We start from the raw sequence: 23,913 nt of genomic DNA, 5'->3' as shown, positions 1-23,913 counted from the left end.
TCATACTGTCCCTTTCTAATATATGGCACTATCCCTTTCGGATATTTAGGGTTGTCAAAATTCAAGTCATTATCTTATCTGTGGCCGTGCACGCAAAAGGACGTCAAGTGGTGCCAACCCTAATAATTGTTCGGAGCAATGCTGAGCCGAGCGGAGCCGAGTTTGCTCGAAGTCTCCCCACTGACCGAAGGTTACCATTTCACAATATATAATCCGGTTTAACATGCACAGAGCATACTTAAAATTATCGCTAGGTTAAAATTACAGCTATAGTTCGTTTTAGCATTAGAAATAAGGTAAACAATCTTGATGTGTATTTTAATTGAAAAACACATTTTTAAAATAAGTTACGGCAAATATGTAACAATTATGAATCTAATACGATCATTTATATTCTTCTGCTTTCATAAGTAATAGTTACTGATTTTTAAAAAGCGTTTTTCAATTAAAAGACATGTCAAGATCGCTTACCTTCTTTCAAGTTCTTTCTAATGCTAAAAAAAACGAACTATAGTCCACGTCAAAGAGGTTATTGACGAGTTGTGACGCTAGTGTTCGCGTTTAGGGGCATTTTTTTTATGTACCAATGTAGAGCGCTCATATAACGAGCGCACATAAACAAAATTAGAGGGAAAATGTCAAGTTTTGTATATGCACTTGGAGAAATAAAGAGAACCACGGATTTACAAACCTCGCTTGTAACATATTACGCATATGCCTATGCATGGCTAAGCTATGGCATTATCTTGTGGGGAAATAGTACGGACGCACCAGATCTCTTTATACTCCAAAAAAAACTCGTTCGCATACTAGCAAACATCAATGTACCGGATACATGTAAGCCACATTTCCAAAAACATAATTTACTGACTCTACCAGGAATTTATATTCTGGAAATATGTAAGTTCATTAGAAAAAATATTGATATGTTTAAGAAACGAGAAGAGGTTTTATCAAGAGCTCACTCAGTCAGACACAGAAACATGCTTATGCTGCCCTCATCAACATTGAAAATGCACTCAAAAAGCACATATGTCATGGCAATAAACATTTTCAATAAATTACCAGACGCACTTAGAAACGAAGAACTAGACTCTACCTTCATAAGAATTCTAAAACAATTACTTATCTCAAAATGTTATTATACTATTACTGAATATTTTGATGACAATTTAACAAATTCTAACTGTAACGACTTGACATTTAACTAATTGTTACTATTTAATTTGTTATCATTCTAATTTACTATAATAATAATGTTTGACGATAATTATGATAAATCACTAATGTTAAATATTTATTACCAATTGATTATTATAATATTTCCACTGCAACTACCAATTTAAACATATCTTGTTTTGTATAAATAAACTGTTTAGTTTTTAACAAGTTTTTAAGACAGTGCTACGCCCTTGCAGGGTGACCATGTACCAAACCTATATGTAACACCTTTATATCCATGGTTTTTCGCATGAAATAAATGAAATGAAATGAAATATATCACCATAAATTTAAAATTGGTGAAAGTGGCCAAGTGGCGTTTGCGTCCGCACCACCTGATTTGATCGGTCAATTTAATCAGATTGGCGACCAATTCTTCTCGTCTGGACAGGCATTTACCAGTTGGCGTGGTGAAAAACTTATTACAAGTACTTGGGTAGGTAAGTACACATATAAGTTAACACATTGAGTGCCGGGAACCCGCTCGGCGAGCGCTCTGTGCCTATGTACTTAGTCACTTTCCTCTACAAAGCGAGAAAACGCTAGAATCGGCTACGCGTGTAGCGCTGCGAAAATGTTGGCAGTGAATGCGTTAACACATTCAGTGCTAGCGCGAGCTACGCGCTACGAGCGTAGCAGATAGCGAAAAGCGCCTACGAACAGAGAACCCGCCTAGCGGGTCGCTGGCAGTGAATGTGTTAAGAGCCCATCAACGTGCACACTAGCGCCAGTGCTAAATAATCGTGATTATTTAAATTTAACGACAGGTATTTAAAAAAGGGGTCCGCTACGTACTGTATTGTGTATTTAAGTACCTTTTGAATATATTAAACTAGTTTTTATGTTGCTGGATTCGTCGATCTAAGAACTCAAACCAAAAACGGTACGTTTTAACTTTGAACGCATGGATTGACGAATCCAGCAGCATAAAAACTAGTTTCATGTATTCAAAAGGTACTTAAATACACAATGCAGTACGTAGCGGCCCCCTTTTATAAATATTGGTCGTTAAATTTAAATAATCACGATTATTTAGCAGTGGCGCTAGTGTGCACGTTGAAGGGCTCTAACTTATGCACTTTCCAGCATCTACGTTATAAAAACATGGAAGGTATTTCTATTCGCTAAAAAAGCGCACTACTTTCCTCCCGAGGCTCATTTTCTATTCATTTCGGTTGTTCTTACACGGCCTTTCGCGATTTTTGCACTCCTCTTTACACTTTTTTGCGAGGAAGAGATGGTAAGTGGTATTTACGCGTGTTGTATAAATGTTGGGTATAAAGGGCTTTTCCACATAAAGGCACGACCACTGTACAGATGTAGTGTATAATTATTTTCCATCGTATTTTCTCGGAAACGTTCGTGTTTGTCATGCTGTAATATGGCAATTAGCCACTTTTATAGTGTTTAACAGTACGTAACACTCTGGTTTACTGTGACATAAACGCATAATGCTTGTGTCAGCGCAACCTAACGTGTATATATAGGCAGGCATTTAGAGAATATACGTTCTTATACTACCACACATAAGGTGTTTGACTTCTACTCCCACCAACTGCTCGAAACCATACATAACAGATCCAATCTTATTATTTGAATGCTACTTCAGTCAACCTCAGTACTTTTTCTACCGGGCTGACTGAAATAGCAAGACACGTTCGTACGTTTCCGTGAAAATACGATGGAAGATAATTATCACTACGTTTGTATTAAGGTCCCGTGGGTTCCGGTTCACCTCTCACTCTTACTGAGCGTAAGCGTGAACGAGATTTTGATGGCACAGACTGTGGAAGTCATATTTTAATCGTCATAATTTCATAGAAGTTTGACGCTTAAAATAACACTTGCACAGTCTGAGCTATCAAAATCGCTGCAGAGTTAGCTTGGTCTGACTCAACATATTTCTATATAAGCCTAACCATAGAATAAATAATAGTACTAGGTACAGAAGACTCACTCTCTAACAAAACGCGTCTGTTACGATCAGGACAGATATGGCCGCTAGGTGGCGACACCGCCACGCGCGGCTTATGGCTAGCCACCAAAATTGGTGTGGAACGGATGTACTTTTAGCTACCTGTTGCAAAGCGACGAAATCGCAGAGTGAGCCACGTCTGCTCCAAATCAGACTTGAAACCGTCATTCGACGCGCCAGGTATAATGGCGTTTTCACTTAACTGTGTACCATTTACGGCCGGTTAGCAATCGTCACAAAACTGACGGTCAGTGCCAGCTCCCATACATTTTGTCAGGAAAGTGACAGTTACTGAAACACGACTTACACGACTTAAAGCGAGGTGTAGACTAGCTTAAACTAGCATTTAATTTACGTTACATTTCGGACTAGGCGGTTACTACTAAGGTAAACTGCATTCAAAAGTTTGATTAGATACCGCAATGTACCGACCGAATGAAAGTTGTATGCATGTTCTTGCTAGTCTAAACTTCTTTAGTCGCGCTTTAAAGTAAAAAAAAACCGGCCAAGTGCGAGTCGGACTCGCGCACGAAGGGTTCCGTACCATTACATTTTTGACGACCGGTCTGGCCTAGTGGGTGACCCTGCCTGTGAAGCCGATGGTCCTGGGTTCAAATCCCAGCAAGGGCATTTATTTGTGTGATGACACAGATATTTGTTCCTGAGTCATGGTTGTTTTCTATGTATTTAAGTATTTATATATTATATATATCGTTGTTTGAGTATCCACAACACAAGCCTTCTTGAGCTTATTGTGGGACTTAGTAAATCTGTGTAAGAATGTCCTATAATATTTATTTATTTATTTATTTATTTATTTATTACGCTAAAAACGGCAATAAAATCACGTTTGTTGTATGGGAGCCCCACTTAAATATTTATTATATTCTGTTTTTAGTATATGTTGTTATAGCGGCAACAGAAATACATCATCTGTGAAAATTTAAACTGCCTAGCTATCACGGTTCATAAGATACAGCCTGGTGACAGACAGACAGACGGAGAGCGGAGTCTTAGTAATAGGGTCCCGTTTGGGTACGGAACCCTAATGACAGATTAAGACAAACTATTTTAATAGCTATTTACATGTAGATCAAGCCGCGTGTGTTTAAGGCCTTAGGTGAAAATAGAAAATTAATGTTTTATTTATTTAAAACAGACCCTTGTCAGCGCTGATATGTGAAACTAGTGACGGTACACCACATAGGGTAGACTTTAAAGATGGTACCGTGTTTTGTGTATTATTTTAAGTGTAGTTGAAGTATTACAGTCAGCGTCAAATATATTGTAGCAGCCAAAGTGGCCAAATAGTTCGTCACACCGTACTAAATATATGGTGTTACGAACTATTTGACCACTTTTACAGCTATAATATATTTGATGCTGACTTAAAGCATTTCGGAGCCTCGGTAAAATTTTTAGAAGTTGGATTGTATGTCTGGCTTATGTCTATGCAATTTCCTGCCTCGTACAGCTTAACTGTGGAATGAACTGTCGCCTACGGTATTTCCGGACCGATACGATCTTTACGAAAATAAGGGCCGGCAACGTACTTGTCCTCTGGTGTTGCAGGTTGAAGGTAGGTAACCATCGGCGACGGCAATTGCTTACCATCCGACAATCAAGGCATAGATATAACGCATTGGGTAGGTGTTGTACCTACCCATCTATATGGGTCTCTATTGCTTCCCAATATTTAGAATAGAAATCAGGGTGCTCTTTTTCAAATTTACACAATTCGATAATATATGTTTTAAGTCATAATGTATTGTTTGTCCGAATTTTCGTTAGACATAATTTGGTTTTTCTCCGAAACGCGTAACTTTTCAGGATTGCCATAAAACCTTCGAGCAACACGGAAGGGAGGCGGCATTCGCACTATTTCCCCTCTGCCTAGGTACAAGATCAACTGATCTAGCGCGGGTAATAAAACTAGTTGCGCTCGGATTTTTAACTAGACCGAGTCCAGACGCGCGCGTGAATACAGCAGCAGAAAAAATGCCTAATTGCTCTGTTTTTTGTTGTAAAAAGAGGTCGGGGATATCAAATTTACAAAAAGAAGGTGTTACATTTCACATGTAATATTTTTTTTACATATCATACGTTTAATTACATTTAATAATAATAAATCATTTATTCCAGACAACATCGATCCATAGTATACATTTAAGATAAAATTAAAAATATAAAAATTAGGTATAGGTATAACATTAAAGATTCATGACTAGACATTACAATCAAATTAAACTTAGCATATGATAACTGATAAAATAACTTGGCATTAATTGATAGGTAATAATAAAATTCATTGATTATTAAAAGATTAAAATTTAAAACTATAAAATAAAAATTAAAAATTAAGGTTAAACACTGTAAATATATGCGCAGTCCAATTCAATTAAAATGTCAAAACTTAAAACTAAAATCAATAAAAATTGGTATATAATATAGAGATCAATGACTAGACATTAAAAATAAATTAACTGAGCATTTGATAATTGATAAAAAATAAATAAAATTGATAAGCAATAATAAAATATAATAAAATAATAAAATTTAAATATGAGATTTAATTTAAAAAAATAAAGTCATGCGCAGTCAAGTTTAATTAAAATGTCAAGACACAAAAAAAAAAAAATATATATTCTTAAGTTAGGATAATGTGGGAACATGGAGACTATCCCAGTGCCTTGCTATAGGACAATCTAGCCTATTAGCCACCAGGCTTAGGATGCTGTTGGAGCTCTCACGTACGCGGCGCATAAGGGAGGCGGTTCGTTTTCGCATTATGGCATGAAAACCATCTACTCGCGTATCCGCAAACATACCCGAAGCACTACAGAACTTAGGAAGACCCAACAGCATCCTAAATATGTTATTGTATTGAACGCGCAAGGCGCTGACTGCCCTCTGAGTATAGTTGACCCACAGGCTGCAAGTGTAAAAGGATTGGCAATATGCCTTAAACAGAGTTATCTTAACTTCCCTTGTACACCGAGCAAACCTGCGAGCCACCATGTTACCCCGGACAGCCAACGCCCTGCGCTCCCTCTCAACGTCTAGATCATCCGAGAGGTACTCCGTGACCCAATGACCCAGGTACTTAAAATTCTTGGTCCTATTCAGAGGTATTCCGTACAGCGAGATTTCCGGTACCCTATCCACCTTGTGCTCACGTGGCTGGAAAACAACAACCTCACTTTTAGCCACATTGTACCTAAGTCCGTGAGTCACAGCATACCTCTCGCACTTACTTAAAAGTTTTCTGATTGCACATACAGAGGGCCCCAGCAGCACCATGTCATCCGCGTAACTAATATTGTTAACCATTTCCCCGGCAATTGCACAACCAACTCTGGTACTGCTGAGATCCTCTATGAGCGCATTGATGTACAAGTTGAAGAGACGCGGCGAGGTTAACCCCCCCTGCCTCACCCCGCACCTCAACCTGTACTCATCAGAAAAGGCATTGCCCCACTTGACAACATTTGTTTGGTTGTTATACCAATAATCAAAAACACCTATTACATCCTCCGGTACGTCTGTCTCTGTACGAAGCTTATGCCAAAGAAGGTCGTAAGACACCATATCAAAAGCTTTTGATAGGTCAAGAAAACAAGCGTAAACTGGCGTTTTCCTATCGGTGTAGTATCGGACAGTGTGCTTGAGACAAAGAATTGCTGTTTCAGTCGATAACCCTGCTCGGAAACCAAACTGGGCATCGTGCAGCTTAAGGTATTTACACAATTGTCGATCAAGCAAACTGTCCAACACCTTGGCTACCGTAGTCGCTAATGATATGGGTCTATAATTAGCCTTGTCAGACGGGTCCCCTGTTTTGTTCTTGATTATTGGTACAACCACTGTTTTCATACACTCCTCAGGCAAATACGAGTGACGCAGAGCCAGGGTGTAAAACATCGCCAACACGCGCGGCAGGTGCACCCCGGCATGCTTAAAATGCTCCACACTAATACCGTCATGGCCAGGAGATTTACCTCTAGTCATATTTCGTATGACTGAAGCGATCTCTGACGCTTCAAACTTCATGGGTGTCCCTGCCCCACCGGCGACACTTGCCCTTGCCTGAGGAACATTAGAAACACAATTTAGCGGCTTAGCTAAAAAACTGTCCCTAAACATATTAGCCACGTCAGTGGGCTCACTAAGACCATCGACATTGAGAGGGATACACGGTCTGGGGTTAAGTTTGTTGGTCTGTTTCCAAAAGTTTCGGAAGTCTTTCTTAGCATGGTGAGAGGCTAGAACATCCATCTTTATCCGATCAGCGTTGTCCTGGCACCACTTCAACCTGGACTTAAAAATGCGCTTGGTTTCCGCCATCCGCTCATATAAGTGCCCATTTGACGGCTTACCATGCGAGACCCATAGCTGAAAATGGAGCCTGGCCTCTTTGTGATAAGGATAAACATATTTGTTCCAACCTACTACACACTTTCTTTTTATTTTGTTGGTACTACCAGACCCACACACACTCTCTTCAGCCGCATACTTCAGCGCGTTAATAATATCATTATACAAACGATCTATAATTACCCTATGATTACTGTTGCTACACAAACCATCACAACATTCAGTCAGTTCTTTCGGAAAGTCTATGTGTCTAAGTCTCTCATTACACAAATAATGGTACTGTTCAATTTGTGTAGCATCTCTATGTCCCCACAATACCCTATTATACACATAGTTGGACTGAGTATACACAGGTTTCAATACATTAATATCACAGCTAATTTCCAAGGCTAAATGATCAGACCAGTTAGACCCGTAATGTACCTTTACATTTGCAACTGATTGCATCGCTGCCTCGGTAACCAAACAATGGTCGAGCCAGCGCGTGCAACCGTGTGCGTCACTCACGAACGTAAGCCCCCATTCACACGACAGCTTTTTCAACGCGCGTTAAAAAAGCGTTTGAATGACACAAATGGATACGTGTGTATTTATTCACACGACAGCGGTGGCGCTTTTTATCAAGCGTTGTTGGATTTTCGACTTTAAGCCTTGGATGTTAAGTCGAAATTAGAGTGCGGTCAGATTCAAGCGCTTTTTTAACGCGCGTTGAAAAAGCTGTCGTGCGAATGGGGGCTAAAGGTATCGGATGTTACGCCCAACTTAACGATATCCGCGCATATCCAACACTGGTCCTCACAAAACTTTAATAGTTCCCTACCAAATAAACTGTCGGGATGCGCATTGAAATCCCCTAGAATATAAACTGAGGATATCTCGACGCTTTCCACGATAGCACATACTTCACTCAGGCACTCTGTAAATTCGCTCAAGTTATCAGCATGGTTAACGGGCATGTAAACCGAAAACACCAAAAACGAACGATCGCAAACTTGTACTTTAATTGCTGCGAGCCATTGACTTAATATTAGAAATAGACACACAGAGCGGAACAAAAATGTCAACAAAATGTGGATCAGAATGACATTAGCTGCAAATTTGCATTGATGATAAAAACGCTTACGTAAATTTTGAGTCAAGATAAATGTTTTGTACGGAAAAGAACTTACTGTCGTAAGCATTAAGTGTCAAATTTGTAAACATTATTACCAACACTGTTAAAACTTTAAGTCCGATGGCACTAAACGTAACTTCACCTTTGTATTTACGTCAAACAACGTCAAACGAGAATAATGAACGAATGGAGTCCCTTTGGTACATTTTAATAGGTATTACTGTACAGAAAAACCGAAGTAATAAATGAAACAAATTTAATTTGATCGGGAGTTCAAATAAAATTAATTCATGGTAACAACCCGTGTAAGTTATCATAAAATAAATTTATAAATTTATTATATTTTCCTTGAAATAAATTCAACTTATTAAATAACTGTGTATTTTAGATCTACATAATACTCTTCGCACTTTCGTTCTTTGCAATATAGTGCACGGGGACATTCAGGTCGCTACTGGTACTGATTGGTTATGGTCTTTATCAAAAAAATCCTGTGGTTGTCACTGTGTTCAGACAGGTTTAACATTTACAGTTATAGTGTAAATAACATTATTTGCGGTATTTGACACATTATGACTGACGTATATAGAGATGTAACTAACGCAAATCGATTGTCACAGCAAGCGATTACGATTGGATGGCACGTAGACTGAGGTATCGAATTGTGACGTATAATGAATTTTTATTTGAGATTTAAATAAAGCTAGAATTATGTGGTTTTCCCGCAAGCTACCGGTCGGTCGGTGTATTTAATACACCGACCGAGTAGGTCGCACCCATTGTCAAAATTGAAACTAACTGGGGATCTATTTTAAAGTTTATTTATGTTATTTCTGTGTCAAATTTGTTGTCTGTTAAGTGACGATAAATATATCCATATTTACAGTTAATTATCCACCTTTTCCTTATTTTTATTAAAAGAAAAATGAAAAATTCATATCGATTTACTTAGACGACTACCGATTCATAACGGCGGTGTCCGGCCAACCCTAAAATTAAAAAAAAAAAGACGTAGAACGTAAACGTTCGCAGTGCAGTTGTTTTCCTTTGTGATTTCGATGTGCAAAACATTTTACGTAGTATTGCTGTTGTGAGTGACAGACGTCAAATACCGCAAATAATGTTATTTACACTATAGTCGATGTAAGCCCTTATTGGTCGTGTATATGTCGGAAACAGGGAAATGCGCCGAACACACAACTGCCGTTTTGCCTTGTTTAAAACTGCATCACCCCTATCTCTTGCTATAATAGCAGTCCACTCTGCACGTCGCATAGGTTTTCTTGGAAATCTTGAATTTAAACATAATATTATATCTTACGAATTCCATATAAAAATAAAAAAGTATTGGCCTCACATCGACTCATTAGATTTTTGTTCCTTCACATCCCTTATTCTTTGGTACTAACAAAATAATTTATTCAAAATCATGAAATTACCACCAGATAACATAAATTATGTAATGCTATCCAAAGAACTAACCGAAAGAAATACATTCCATGCTTCTTCCTCGTTTTATCATTGTTGTTTTTGCATATTTTTACGACCATTTTACGACATTGTTGACAACTTCACATTTGAGCGGTCCATACAAGACTAAACGAAAAAGTAACGCGTGATCTGTTTTAACGTTACTTTTGCGGGGCCATTTTTTGCGGCTGATTGGGTATCCAGTTCTTATTCTATATCAATGCTGCGAGCCGATCACTAGCACAGTCAATCACGGACACTGAGTCGAACGCACTTTTCTTCCATAATAACGCTACACCACCATATGGCCTACCACGTATTATACCTACAGTGTCATCGATACTAGACTTGCCCGTAAAACCAAAGCTGTCATCAATGCTGCCTAAGTATGCCAAGCTATGATTAAAAAGCCAATGCTCCTGCAAAGCTATTATGTGAGCATGTTTACATAAAGATCTAACATAGTCAACAGAGCGCGTAACTGATTTACAATTATAACTAACAATATTACATTTACTGATATTATTATTCATTTAAAAATATTATATATGATTTATTTAGCCAACCGGGTCTATCTGCCTATTTTTAAAATGAATGAAACGCCTAAACGAAATATTCTCGGGCCAAAGCGCTTTATTCATAAAAATATCCAAACTTTGTCTGGGCACAAACATCTTGTAGGCATCATACTCCTTATCTTGCTTCATAGCTAATTTTACAAGTGTGACTTTTATGTTCGTTTTTTCCCGTATGTAATCGACAATATCCTCCGGCGACGTACTCCTGTCGACATTGTTTATAAACAATGGAATCCTCGACTCAGCTGCTCTAAACTTGCAATTAGTGTTTGTTGTTGCCGTTCCCTTATCGCCAATAAACCGGTTCTTGTAACGCTTGTTCTGCACAGTAACCCACTCAGAGTTCGTTTCCTCTCGCTTCCACTCCCCTGGGGCTTGAACTACATCTGCAAAAGACTTATCCTGCGCCTGAGAAACGTTGTTTACCGATGATTCCCTACTCGGCTCGACTCGACTCGGTAGCTCCCCGTTGGATTCTCGACCTAAGTGACTCGCGACAGTAGCATGATCCGGAGCGTTATTCGACTGCACATGCGCTGCCGATGCAGAAAGCGCCGTATTGGCTGCGCGCTGCTCACAGAGCCCGTCGGCCGATGAAGTAGATACTACGGAGCTTGTACGTACGCGAGAGCGAGACGGCAACTCGTCGCAACCGGAATCGCCCGCTCGGTGACTCACCTCGTCGTTATCTGTAACCGACCGAAATGACAAGTGCGGCGGTAGGCCTATCGGTCCGCTATTCAAATTTAAATGTACGTTATGCGCACCACGACGGTTATTTATATTGGATATCTGCGAAAAGTTAAAATCCACTTCTTGGTGACTATCGTTTACCACGGTGTCGTTTCTGTTACACAATAACTCTTGTTTCATCTGCTGTACGAGTATTTTGGTAGCATACGTATCCTTTATGCTTTCCAAGTCATGTTTAAGAACCGTGATGTCCTTAAGAAGTCTTGATACGTCCAGGTGATCCCATGTTATCGGAGGAAGCTTGTTTAGGTCACAGGCCACGAACACGGGTAACTTTTCACTGTCCGTTACTTTGAAAACATTGATGATGTCAAACAAATCCTTGCTACTTTTCCCCTCCTTGCTCTTGGCCTTGCGTTTTATGTTGCGCAGGTCTGTCGAAATAGAGTGAAAAAGCAAAGATTTAGCCTTCTCGATGTCTTCTACACTGAAAGCTGAAGAGCAGATTTTCACTAAACTGTCGCTTTCCATAATCATGTGTTTGTTTTGGATAAAACACAGCGTCTCGTTCACAACTAAATTGCAGTTAATACACTTCACTAGATTAACCGTCGACATTTTTAAAACACGTAACAGGCAGAGCGCCTACCGTCCGTTGCATGCGCGCATACACATCAAGCGCACGGCGCAGACTCACGCAGATTTAAACACAATTATTATATTTTAGTCTCATGTAATTGTTGGATTTATCGATTTTGTTCGCCCAGTACAAATTGCGGATCGGTCGAGCGACAAATCCGACTTCTGATCTCTCAGAATACAATAAAATTTTTCGACGAAAATGTGTTAGTGTGCGTGTTGTGACACTTGTGACTCGTCCGTACACAAAAAGAGATCGAGGTTTGCAAGATTTGTCTTTGACGTGTGTCATTTTCTATGTATTTGTGTCGTCGTTGCAGATTGGATTTTGTATGTAAGTGTCGCAAAAAATGGCAGAAAGATTTGTACGGTAAGATATCGCTTGGGCCCCTCCCTTCTGACGTATCGGAATCCGGTCCGACGCGTCGGAAGCCGGTGTTGTTCGAAGCATAAAACAAACCTAGCCTAACCTATCTATATGATAACCTTGCGAAAATCCTGAAAAGTTAACGGTTTCAGAATTATGACTAATGATAATCTGATAATCATTACATTATGACTTTCAATAATTATGTCAATCAAAGGGATCCGGTTGTGACCTACCCATTTATGAAATACTTAGTTTTTTTCTAATTTGTCTTTTGTAAAACTTTGAGATGACCTGAAAATATCCATTATAAACGCCATATTTTCATAAAGACATTAATGATGACATGGCCACACGTTGTCATTGCAAATGACATGTAAAGTGAGCTTGGTCCGATTCTACAATTTCTTGTAAAGACAGTAAGTCCGTCTTTACACTGGGGTCGTATTTAATCCTCGCAGTCAACAGATACATCGCAACCCTTGGCTGCCCGCCAACGGTTTAGGTCGCGCACTGGGTACGGGTTTAGGTCGAATATAACCCTTATTCACGTACGAATCTTCGTAAATTGCGAGGTTTCAAACGTATTTGAGGGGATCATTTGGGCTAGCGTGTGTAGGTACTATTATAGCCCAAATCAGGGGGTTTGGGCTATAGGTAGTAGTACTTGCGGCCGAGGTTCTCATGACCCACATAAGACCCTCGCCCAATAAATAACTCGGTCATCGCTACTCACCGGTCTAGTATCTACCCAATTCAATTACGTCTTTTCGGCGTCGGCGCAGCGTCTAGTCAACGCTATGGAACAGATTACCAGTTCGCCGGACGATATCAGCCTTTCAGTTGTTCGGAGCTGTCAAATTTTGCTTTTAACTGACCGGCCGATATCGTCCGGCGGACTGGGCAATAAGAATGGGGCCAGTACAGCGGTGTGCTGCACACGAATTCGAGCCAATCGTCCAGTCTTACGCCACAACGCGATTGGTTAATGAGTTCGCATCACGCGTGCGATTGGCCGCAATTACTTAGTGCGTTAGACTGCACGATTGGCTCGAATTCGTGAGTGACCCCTGAACTAGCACCATTCTTAGTGCCCGTAATAAGGCCCGTTCTTGTTCTTAGATATAATATGTCAATGGTGCCACTGCTCAATTGCGTCAATTGACATTGCGTCGTGGCCGTCGAGCAGCAGCCATAGTGTTGATTACTTCGATGCCAGCACTTGGGAGACGCCAGTGTGCCATCTCTTTTTTTACAGTATGTTGGCATAGTACAGTCACAGAATAAATAATAGTACTGCCGTACAGAAAGGACACTTCCTACAAAACCAAAGTTTGACAGCGGTTCTGGGTCGAATCATGTATCCCTTTCTAACTTATGGCACTATCCCTTTCGGCTAATTAGGGTTGTCAAAATTCAGGTAATTATCTCATCTGTGGTCGTGTACGCAAAAGGACGTCAAGTGGTGCCAATGCCAACCCTAATAATTGCTCGGAGCAATGCTGAGCCGAACGGAGCCGAGTTTGCCCGAAGTCAGGAGTGTCTTTCCACTGGCATAGTACAGTCAACAGCAGAAGTTGCTAAGCGGGTGAGGTGTTCAAAATTACTTTGACGCGCTCTTATTCTCGTAACAATAAAGTCGCATCAAGATCATTTTGAACACCTGGCCCGCTTAGCAACTTTTGCTGCTGGCTGTACTATGTATATCTATGCATTAACATTGCGTGCGTGTAAATGTGACCCGCAATACGTCCATGTGTTAACTTTTTAGTGACCTTGTGCGAGAGAATGTCACGTGCGTGCCACACGCAGGGGTAGTTAGCATTTTGCAGTGTTGAGGTAATTAGGTATTAGGGCAGCAGGGACAGCATAAAGGATGACTCACGTTAGACCGGGCCGTATCCGGGCCGGAGCTTCCGGAGCTTACTTTTCTATGACATGACGCTTTCCATAGAAAACGATGCGCCGGAAGCTCCGGTCCGGACACGGCCCGGTCTAAAGTGAGTCATCCTTAATGAAGGTTAAACTCTAATCCTGACAGCACATCTGAAATCGGATCGGACAGTATGGAAACGCTCTTAAGAGCCAACAGGAGTGGTCATTTCTCCATACAAACGTAGGTACTCGACTGTTTGCTCCGTGGTTTTTGAAGCTAGAGCAATGATTTTTATCAACACAGAATTAATATTGTCAATATCTGTGTCGAACCGTTTTGCTTTTTTTGATATTTTTGTTTTTTAACCCTTTAACCATTTGACATTCTTTTGTAGTCATTCGATTTCGAACCGTAATTCTTGCAGTAGAGCGTTTTTGTTTTAATTATGATGGCAAGTATGTTGCCGCTATTACGGACTAAAGGGTTAAGGCGCTAGAGCCCTTCAAAAATGGCCAAAATGGCCTAATTGACTATGCCGCAACGAGAGGCGTGGTATTCAAATTTGATATCAATTAGCCAAAAAAGCAAAACGGTCCGACACAGATAATTTCATAATCATTTAGATTTTCAAATTTGATTACGAATGGTTAAGTTTTGGAGGAGGAAACAGTCGAGTACGAAACCTCGTTTTTTGAGATTTTTACGCAGGATTTTTCTAAGCTGCAGTTGTCCTTATCGCACTAACGCCCCGTCAGAGCGACGGGTATATTCACCTCGAAATCTCAAAATTGAGAACGGGTTCAGCTCCTGTTTTATCTTAAAATTATTATCTTCTTCTTCTTCTTCTTTGTCCGTCCCTGCTCCCTTTATCTGGGGTCGGATCTCCTCACACATCTGCGCCACGCCACAGAATAAATAATAGTACTAGGTACAGGAGACTCACTCTCTAACAAAACGCGTCTGTTACGATCAGGACAGATATGGCCGCTAGGTGGCGACAGCGCCACGCGCGGCTTATGGCTAGCCACCAAAATTGGTGTGGAACGGATGTACTTGTAGTCTTGTAGCTACCTGTTGCAAAGCGACGAAATCGCGGAGTGAGCCACGCCTGGCCAGGCCCATTGGTCCCGGATTGTCGGTTTTGGCAATTGGGCTTTCTTAAGGTCTCTCTCGATGTTAGACCAGTCAATAAACGCTCTTAAAGTTATTATGGATAGAAAATGGATCCAGCACCGATTAGGGAGAGTATAGATTCCAAGTAAAAACCTTATATAACAATACCCCCGCCGCGTCTGTCTGTTTGTGTATGTATGTTCGCGATAAACTCAAAAACTATTAAACGGATTTTCATGCGGTTTTCACCTATCAATAGAGTGATTCTTGAGGAAGGTTTCTTAGGTGTATAATTTGTTAAGGTTTTCTGTAACCCATGCGAAGTCGCGACGCGACGCGTCGCTACTTAGATTTACATGGTGTCCCAGAAATACCACGTCACAGTGACACCGGAGGTAGGTCAACTCAAGAGGAACCTAACCAGACTAACATGACCCCAGTAAAAGTTGCACGGTTTTCGAATTATTAAAGAATTTTCCCCACATGCTAAAAACATTTTTAGTACAAAGGGGAAAATTCAAAATTTTTTTCGGTAGTAACTCGAAAACCGTGCAACTTTTACTGGGGTCATGTTAGGCTGGTTAGGTTCCTCTTGAGTTGACCTACCTCCGGTGTCACTGTGACGTGGTAGTTCTGGGACATCCTGTATAATGTGCAGTGCAATGCAACGAAGATTATGCATTTTTCATGCGCTGTGCAGGGGTTAGTTCCCATCGAGAAAGACAGGTGGTCGACGGTCGATAAAAATATAATTAATCGGCATTTGCCTACGTTGAAGTAGGTTCAGCCAGCAGAGTTTTAGAAATCGTAGCGCTTTTAGGGTTCCGTACCCAAAGGGTAAAAACGGGACCCTATTACTAAGACTCCACTGTCCGTCTGTCTGTCTGTCTGTCTGTCTGTCTGTCTGTCTGTCACCAGGCTGTATCTCATGAACCGCGATAGCCGTTGCCGCTGTAACAAAACAGAATAAAATAAATACATATTTAAGTGGGGCTCCCATCCCATACAACAAACGGGATTGTTTTTTGCCGTTTTATTTGTAAAGATACGGAACCCTTCGTGCGCGAGTCCGACTCGCACTTGGCCGGTTTTATTTATTTAGATCACATGACAATACGGTTGCCAAACATTTTATAAGCAATATTGAGGCCTTTCTCTAATAGTAACTTCATCAATTCTGTTGAAACTGGCCATCAGGTTCATACTTTTTATATAAGTACTTATAGGGTAATTTGCCAGTAACTGGCCACCTGTTAGTAACTGGCCACCCTAAACTAAAAATGAATCCTATTCACCTGTAACCAAAATTAATTTTAGTATAAGGTGGCTGTGTTATTGAAGGCTGGCCAGTTATTGTAACCTTATACTAAAATGAATTCTGTTTATAGGTGAAATATAAAAGTTTAGTTTAGGGTGGCCAGTTATTGGCCGGTGGCCAGTTACTGGCGAATTACCCTAATTGCTGTATTTTTCAAATGTATAGGTATTTGACAGACTTCATTAAAATTGTCCTAGAGGAATACTTGTTTGATTAGGTTATGGGCCCAGCACGCTTCCACCGCTCGATTAGAAACCTATTTTTTTTACTTGCCCCCAATAGAAAAAATCACGAACATACTCGTAGGTCTAAAACGCACCTTATTTTTTTTTACTTTTTTTGCACAAAAGATGAAAACGAATAAGCGGAGCTTTTTTAAACTCTTCCTCTGGGCATATTTTCTTTTCCTCCTCTTGGTTTATACTTTTTTTTTTTAATACTAATGAGGTAATAGTTCATTACGATACTAGTGCGAAAAGTAGACAATTCGCAACGATTGGCGATAAATTGAAATACGACCGAAGCGAGTGTTTTGAATCGACACGAGTTGCGAATTACCTTTTCGCACGTGTATTGTACAACGTTTTACAGTACATATGGCCCTAATGTTTGACATAAGCACGTATTGTCTTTAATCCCTCCCTAGGGAAGTAAAGTAGCACCATATGCACTGTAAAGAAAATTGACAAAGATTTTTACAATTTTATATACCTACGGCTAAGTTTAGTCTTCAAAACAATCAGCATATAAGCATCATAATATTCATACTATACCTATCACCTCAGACTCGGACGCATCGTAGGACCTTCATTCCAAACGTTTATGTTCTTGTTAATGCGTCGGCCATTCTATGGTTTAAATCTATTACAATACGTAATATAATTGCTTGTAAAACAAAAGGTACTTACACCATACTTGTTACCAGAGATGCTGATGCTGACGTCATCAACGACTTTGTCGGCGCGTTCCAAATTCGAATTGAAATTTCATCGTTGTCTTGATTTAGCGGTTGGTAAACAGTAAACATGTTGACTCTGGATTTCAATGCGTGGAATGAAACGTTGCATATTGGGCAGAGACTAAAGAATACCATAGACTTGCATCGCTATAGTTTGGCAAACTATTACCGCATATTTAAAAAAATTGGCGCGAAATTGGTCCTCCCATAGAGAATTTGAACTCCGCGCCTTTTTCTCCTGACATACCTACTCTGCCAAACCCAAAGTGGGTTTGATCGTATATTCGTATTATATAGATGGTCAAGCAAATCTTGTCAGTAGAAAAAGGCGCGAAATGCAAATTTTCTCTGAGACGATATCCCTTTGCGCCTACATTTTTCAATTTTTTTCAAATTACTGTATATTTCTCAAACTTAAATATGTACCTAAAGCCCCCTCCAGACTATGCGCGTGAATCGCGCACGAGTGTGGAGGAGGCTTCAGATTTTTGAGTAAAATTAAGGGGCCACTGATTACCAGTCCGGCGGGCGATATGCGGCCTCCAGCTAAAAGCAAAATTTGACAGCTCCGAACAACTGACAGGCTGATATCGTCCGGCGAACTGGTAATGTGTGGGCCCCTTTACATTGGGATTCGGTAGACAGACAGACTGATATGACGAAACTAGAGTCAGACCAATCTAACTCTGCATGGCATTTGCAATTACAATGTCATCATTAGTGTCAACTTTCTATGGAAATATGCCGTTTATAATGACTATGATAAAAGTTAGCTTAGGATGGTATTCCACCTGTCCAATGTCATTGCGTCTCACTGTTTCATTAAGCAAAATGTGAGACGCAATACACATTGGACAAAGAAATTGGATAAGTGTAAGAGCATCCTTAGACGGACTCTACGTAGGTTTCTAGTTTGCTATTTCAGCAAAAGTACCTCGAAACCTAAAAAAATAAACAAAAAGTGACAAACTGTTCCAAATTCGAATTTAACTAACCATAGACGATAACCGTCAGAGCTGAACACGCCGAAACAAATGACAGGCGTTCCGTTCCGTTACCGCCCGGTTTGCAGCATCTGAATGCCCTGAATGAATGAATGAGGGCCTACCGCGAACGACGTTCGACGTGTTGCCTCTCTGTCGCACTTGTAAATTCGTATGTAAGTGTGACAGGGAGGCAACACGTCGAATGTGGTTCGCGGTAGACCCCCTCAGAGCCACATGACTATTCAGTGGAAATTACGTTTTCATTTTAAGAAGGGGCTAACACAACATTGCAGTTTTTATATTGAATTTTTATTCCTTTTAATCAAGGGCCATTTAAAAAATCACTCAGAAACTAAACTATTTTTGCGTAGGCAAACTCTAAGCAAAACCTTTTTAAAAGGTTAAATTAATTAAGGTTAATACAAAAAAATCTAAATAGCATGTCTAATTTTCATTTTTTAATATACTTATCAGTTTTTTTCTTTAGTCTGCATACCTTAGGACCATAGCAATGTATGTAGTTTTAGTATAAAATTTCTAGTGAAGTATAGCCGGGCCGAGGGCTCTGGTGAGCAAAATTTTAAACAGACGTATATTTTTAGAGTAATTGATATAAAAGGTTAGGGCTTCTCTACACGATGGCCCAGCGCTGGACCAGCGCGATGGCCTTGCGATGGTTGAGCGACTTGAGCGCATGCACTATGGAATGGGCCACGTGTAGGTGCGTAATCACCATCGTTGGCCCACTACCTTTGATGTGCGGACGAAAAACCGAGACCGTGGCCATCCCATCGCCATCCCGCCACGCCACGAGCCATCCGACACCACTACCCTCTCTACACGCTGGTCCATCATAGCAGGTCAGTATGATGGTCCATCGTGTAGAGGAGCCATAAAAACGGCGCTACGGCCAAATCTCCCATCGCAAGTTTCGCGCGGCGCGAGACGAGCCATAACTTTGTTTTTGTATTTCCTGGCTGTACGCCTTTCTTAAATTGTCAGTATGTAAGACACATTGAAAACACATGCTGAGATGCAAATTAGACAAATGGAGCAAACAAGTTACCCTATGGTACCCAAGAGACGGAAGCAGAAAACAAAGACATCCAAAAATCAAGATGGGTAGATGAAATCCGCTTAACCTTGGGGCCTTACTGGCCCAGAGTCGCTGAAGACAGAGTACAGTGGAGAAGGTTGGAGGAGGCCTATGCCAAGAGGCACACCGAACTGCGGGACATTTTGTAGTTTACAAAAAAAAACGATAATATCATTTTAAAAACCGTTGAGCCCACAAGGATCGGAAATAAATGGCTATATAGATAGATAGAAGACAAATTGAACTTGGCCCTCCGTAAACCTCATTACAAAGGAATTTGGCCTACCGATAGTCAGTTAAGTTGGCAGTACGTACGAATCGTGATAATTTGCATAGTTCGTGGCGCCCCGCCAACACTTCAGGCGGTTTGATAACATGGAATTTAGATTCCACATTTGGGTAAATTTTGCATATTTTACTCGGATAGTAACTTTGAGACATAATGTTACGAGCCGCTGGGTCAGACACGTTTTAGAAAAAGGGCCCTTCTGTAGATACAACAATAAAAGCCAACGATTTTGGCACATTTATAAGACATATTAAATATATTAAGAACGGGTCACTCACTTATTCACGTGACCCGTTCTTAATATATTTAATATGTCTGTGTCTCACGGAAGTTTTGTCATTTATAAGATTTTCTTTTTTGAGCCTAAATAGTCAAAAAATTATCCTTCCTGACAAAGTCTCCGATTGAAAGTTAGTTCTAAGGAAAAAATCATGAAATGGTGATGATGATGGTCTACATTATTATAAGTACTGATTATGAAAATGTGCCTTGTCTTTTTGGTTTCCTCGTATTCGATATCAAAAGTGGGTCAAACAGATCAGTGTGTTATGTCTTTCCTGTAGACATACACAAAAGTTAAGGGCTATAAAGGTTAATTTTCTTATTTAACCCTTATCCACGTGAAAAGGTCCTCCTTTTATTTAGAGAACTATGATAAAATCATTGATTACATGCCCACAAGCTGTTAACTATTGCCCACAGGAGAGAAAAATGTACTGTTCGCGATAACACTCTAGTTTTCTCTCCTCTAGTGTGTTATCGCGAACAGTACATTTTTGTCTACAGGAAAGACATAACACAGTGATCTGTTTGACCCAAGTAGATTATTTAACTCGGGTGAAAGCACCAAGCATGATTTCATCCGTTTGTTAACAATCTTCTATGTATACTAATAGCTCCAGTTTACCCTATTGTGAAGGAAGGGTAACTACGGAACCCTACACTGAGCATGGCCGGACATGCTCTTGGCCAGTTTTATTAAGATACAGTTGCGTCCTTGATGACCTTGAATTTCTATCTGTATAAAGGGGCCCGGACGGTATTGGCCTGTCAGTTAGAACAAAATTTTGACAGTTTCGAACAACTGACAGGCCGATACCGTCCGGCGGACTGTTAATCTGTGGGCCCCATAACAGTGAGTACTCGAAACTTTCCAAGCGTTCCAAGACTAAATTATAGCTCAAAGAAACAGACAGATTATAACATAAATAAACACGCTCATAAATATCCCAATAACATTAAAACCGCAACCGGAACCCCGTGAATCGTCTCTTAAAACTGTTGGCAGTTTGCCATTTATTACCCAAATCTCACTTGCACTGTCATTATTTAAAATAACACGTTTATTCGCGTGTATGCATGCATTGGGTGGTGTTGTTCCGGTGAACATTTTAAGGGGATACACTTATAGAATACAATACAATACAAAAACTCTTTATTGCACACCTCATTACAGAAAACAATACAAATAATACAGGAAGAAGAGGTTAAACAACAGGTGGTCTTATCGTTAAAAAGCGATCCCTTCCAGACAGCCTTTAGGTAGGTAGCTGAAATTAATAAATTCATGTCACAATTGTCACATTTAGGGCGTTTTCACTTAAAAGTGTACCATTTACTTTTTTTCGAAAATCCATAAAATTTTGGGTTATTTCTACTGAGAATCACGAGGACTATCGATTTAAAAAGAAAAAAATGTGTCCCAAAAATAATGTCAGTTTTGTACAACGCATATTCACTTACACTTTGTATGGACCGTTACAGAACTGACACCAAAAATTTGTATAATAAACTAGGGACACTTTTTTTCTTTGTCTCATTCAATAGTATTCGTGATTCTGAGTCTAAATAACTCAAAGGTAAAAAGTAAATGGTACCCTTCTGAAAACCCGCAGAAGTAGAAAATTATGGTTCTTGCAATTAGAGGAGAATGCAGCTTATAAATTATAATATATTTACGTAGTTAGATGTTCGCCTTGAAATGAAATTCGCCTATTTCTGCAGGATAATTTTTGGCACTCGAACGGAGTGAGAGTAGCACAAGGTACTTTCCATTTCGGATAAAAGGAAAGTAAAATACATTATAAATATTTTGCAAAATATGATATCATGACCGTTATTTATGGAAAAATGGAACGTATTCGATAAATCCATGTACCTACAGTTAGCAGCAGAAGTTGCTAAGCGGGTCAGGTGTTCAAAATTATCTTAACGCGACTTTATTGGTAAGAGAATAAGAGCGTATCAAGGTAATCTTGAACACCTCGCCCGCTTAGCAACTTCTGCTGCTGACTGTACCCACCGACTTTTCATTCGGGCTCTTAGGGCTGATTTAGACGGCGCGCGTATTCGCATGTGAGTTCTCGCATCGTCTAAATGAGCCCTTACACGGCGCGAATTCGCATGCGATTTTAGTTACATTGCGGACAATAGGCCTGATGACAAATTTTGAAATCCCTTTTATTATTGTCGGTACACTTGTATTGGTTCCGAAAAACACAATATTTCAGCTATACTCATAAGATTTAACATAGATAATTGCATTTTATTATAGCTAGTTTAAACATCGCGCGAAAACGCCTCGCATGCCATTTGTGACGTCATTATTTAGTTGGTGGTAGGGTGGTAGACATTGTTTACATACTTACAGTTACGAATTTCCCTTGAATCCGAATGATATTGTTAATTCAGCACCATATATTACGATTAGGGATGATAAATACATAACAACAATTTATCACAATAACTCATTTTACACAAAAACTCTCACACGGTTGCAGTTTAAGATGAATTATTTAGATACATGTAAATTTTGAGTGAAAATCACCGAGCGCCGGTTTTACTTTTTAATTTTTCATTTTTTCTAATTACGACAGCCAACAAGGCAATGATAGTTCCATTCAGCCAAATAATTAAAAGTTTGTTGTTGAAATATCGTATTATTTAGCATTTTATTTAAATAATAACAAATAGATATCTATTTTATATCGTGTAATAATATTTATTGTACGTAATAAATGTTTAGTGGCGAAATAATATTTTTTTTGCACCTTTCGAACTCTTTGGTGAGGACGTATAGATTTCGGTCAATGAGGTTGTCTATGTTGCTCTAAGAAATATGTTATGGATTGATGACGTCACTGTTTGGAACGCTTCTGATTGGCGTTTCAGTAATAATGGCCGATTGGAGAATTTTGCACTTTTATTTTATTGAATATCTTAATAATCCTTCAGTTTATACTGAGATTAGGCCATTTTTTAGAATCATATTAACATATATGTTTCTTTGAAACCATTATTTCCATGATTCTTTGTTACTTGCAACAGGCCTATTGAGGTTACATCAACTCAGCCGACTGATCAAATAACGCAATGTAATGAAACTGGCATGCGAGTTCTCGCACCGTCTAATTCAACCCTTAAACGTAAAATTATGAGATCCGAGTTCCTAGTAAGGAGACCGTACAGCCCGATCTTCAGCTGTCGCGAATATATTTGCCACTGTACGCGACTAAGGGCCACTTGTACCATTCACTAACCCGGGTTAACCGGTTAAACATGGAGTTACCATGGTTACCAGTACAATTAGACACTGGGTTAACGGTTTAACGGTTAACCCCGGATGGGATGGTGCAAGTGGCGCTAAATATAGATTTGTCTGTGGCGAAAGATCCGCTTGTTTTCGCACAATGATAAGATTTCTTGTGTCTGACCTTGTTCTATTTTATTTTGGGGTCGACCTTTCTAGAACTCTCTACATCGTATGCACTGTGGCATTCTACTGTTACTAATTTTATTATAATCTATCTTTTGCCCGCGAGATAGTCCTTACTAAAATAGTTAAAA

At 39.8% G+C, this 23,913-nt stretch overlaps 2 protein-coding genes across 2 annotated transcripts in view; one reads left to right on the top strand and one right to left on the bottom strand.

The window, feature by feature from the left end:
- LOC134803392 (Kv channel-interacting protein 1) overlaps window positions 1-23,913 on the top strand; it is a 68,358-nt gene that overhangs the window by 7,632 nt on the left and 36,813 nt on the right. The window lies entirely within an intron of this gene.
- LOC134803057 (uncharacterized) lies at window positions 7,243-12,043 on the bottom strand. Its single transcript, XM_063775762.1, has 2 exons — window positions 10,827-12,043; window positions 7,243-7,282 (listed from the first exon to the last, which is right to left on the bottom strand). Exons 1-2 carry the CDS (start codon window positions 12,041-12,043, stop codon window positions 7,243-7,245), a joined length of 1,257 nt encoding a protein of 418 aa, XP_063631832.1.

The sequence above is a fragment of the Cydia splendana genome, chromosome 26, assembly GCF_910591565.1.
Source record: "Cydia splendana chromosome 26, ilCydSple1.2, whole genome shotgun sequence".
NCBI lineage: Eukaryota > Metazoa > Arthropoda > Insecta > Lepidoptera > Tortricidae > Cydia > Cydia splendana.
The sequence above is the reverse complement of the archived record's forward strand: the minus strand, read 5'-3'. Positions and strand labels throughout refer to the sequence as shown.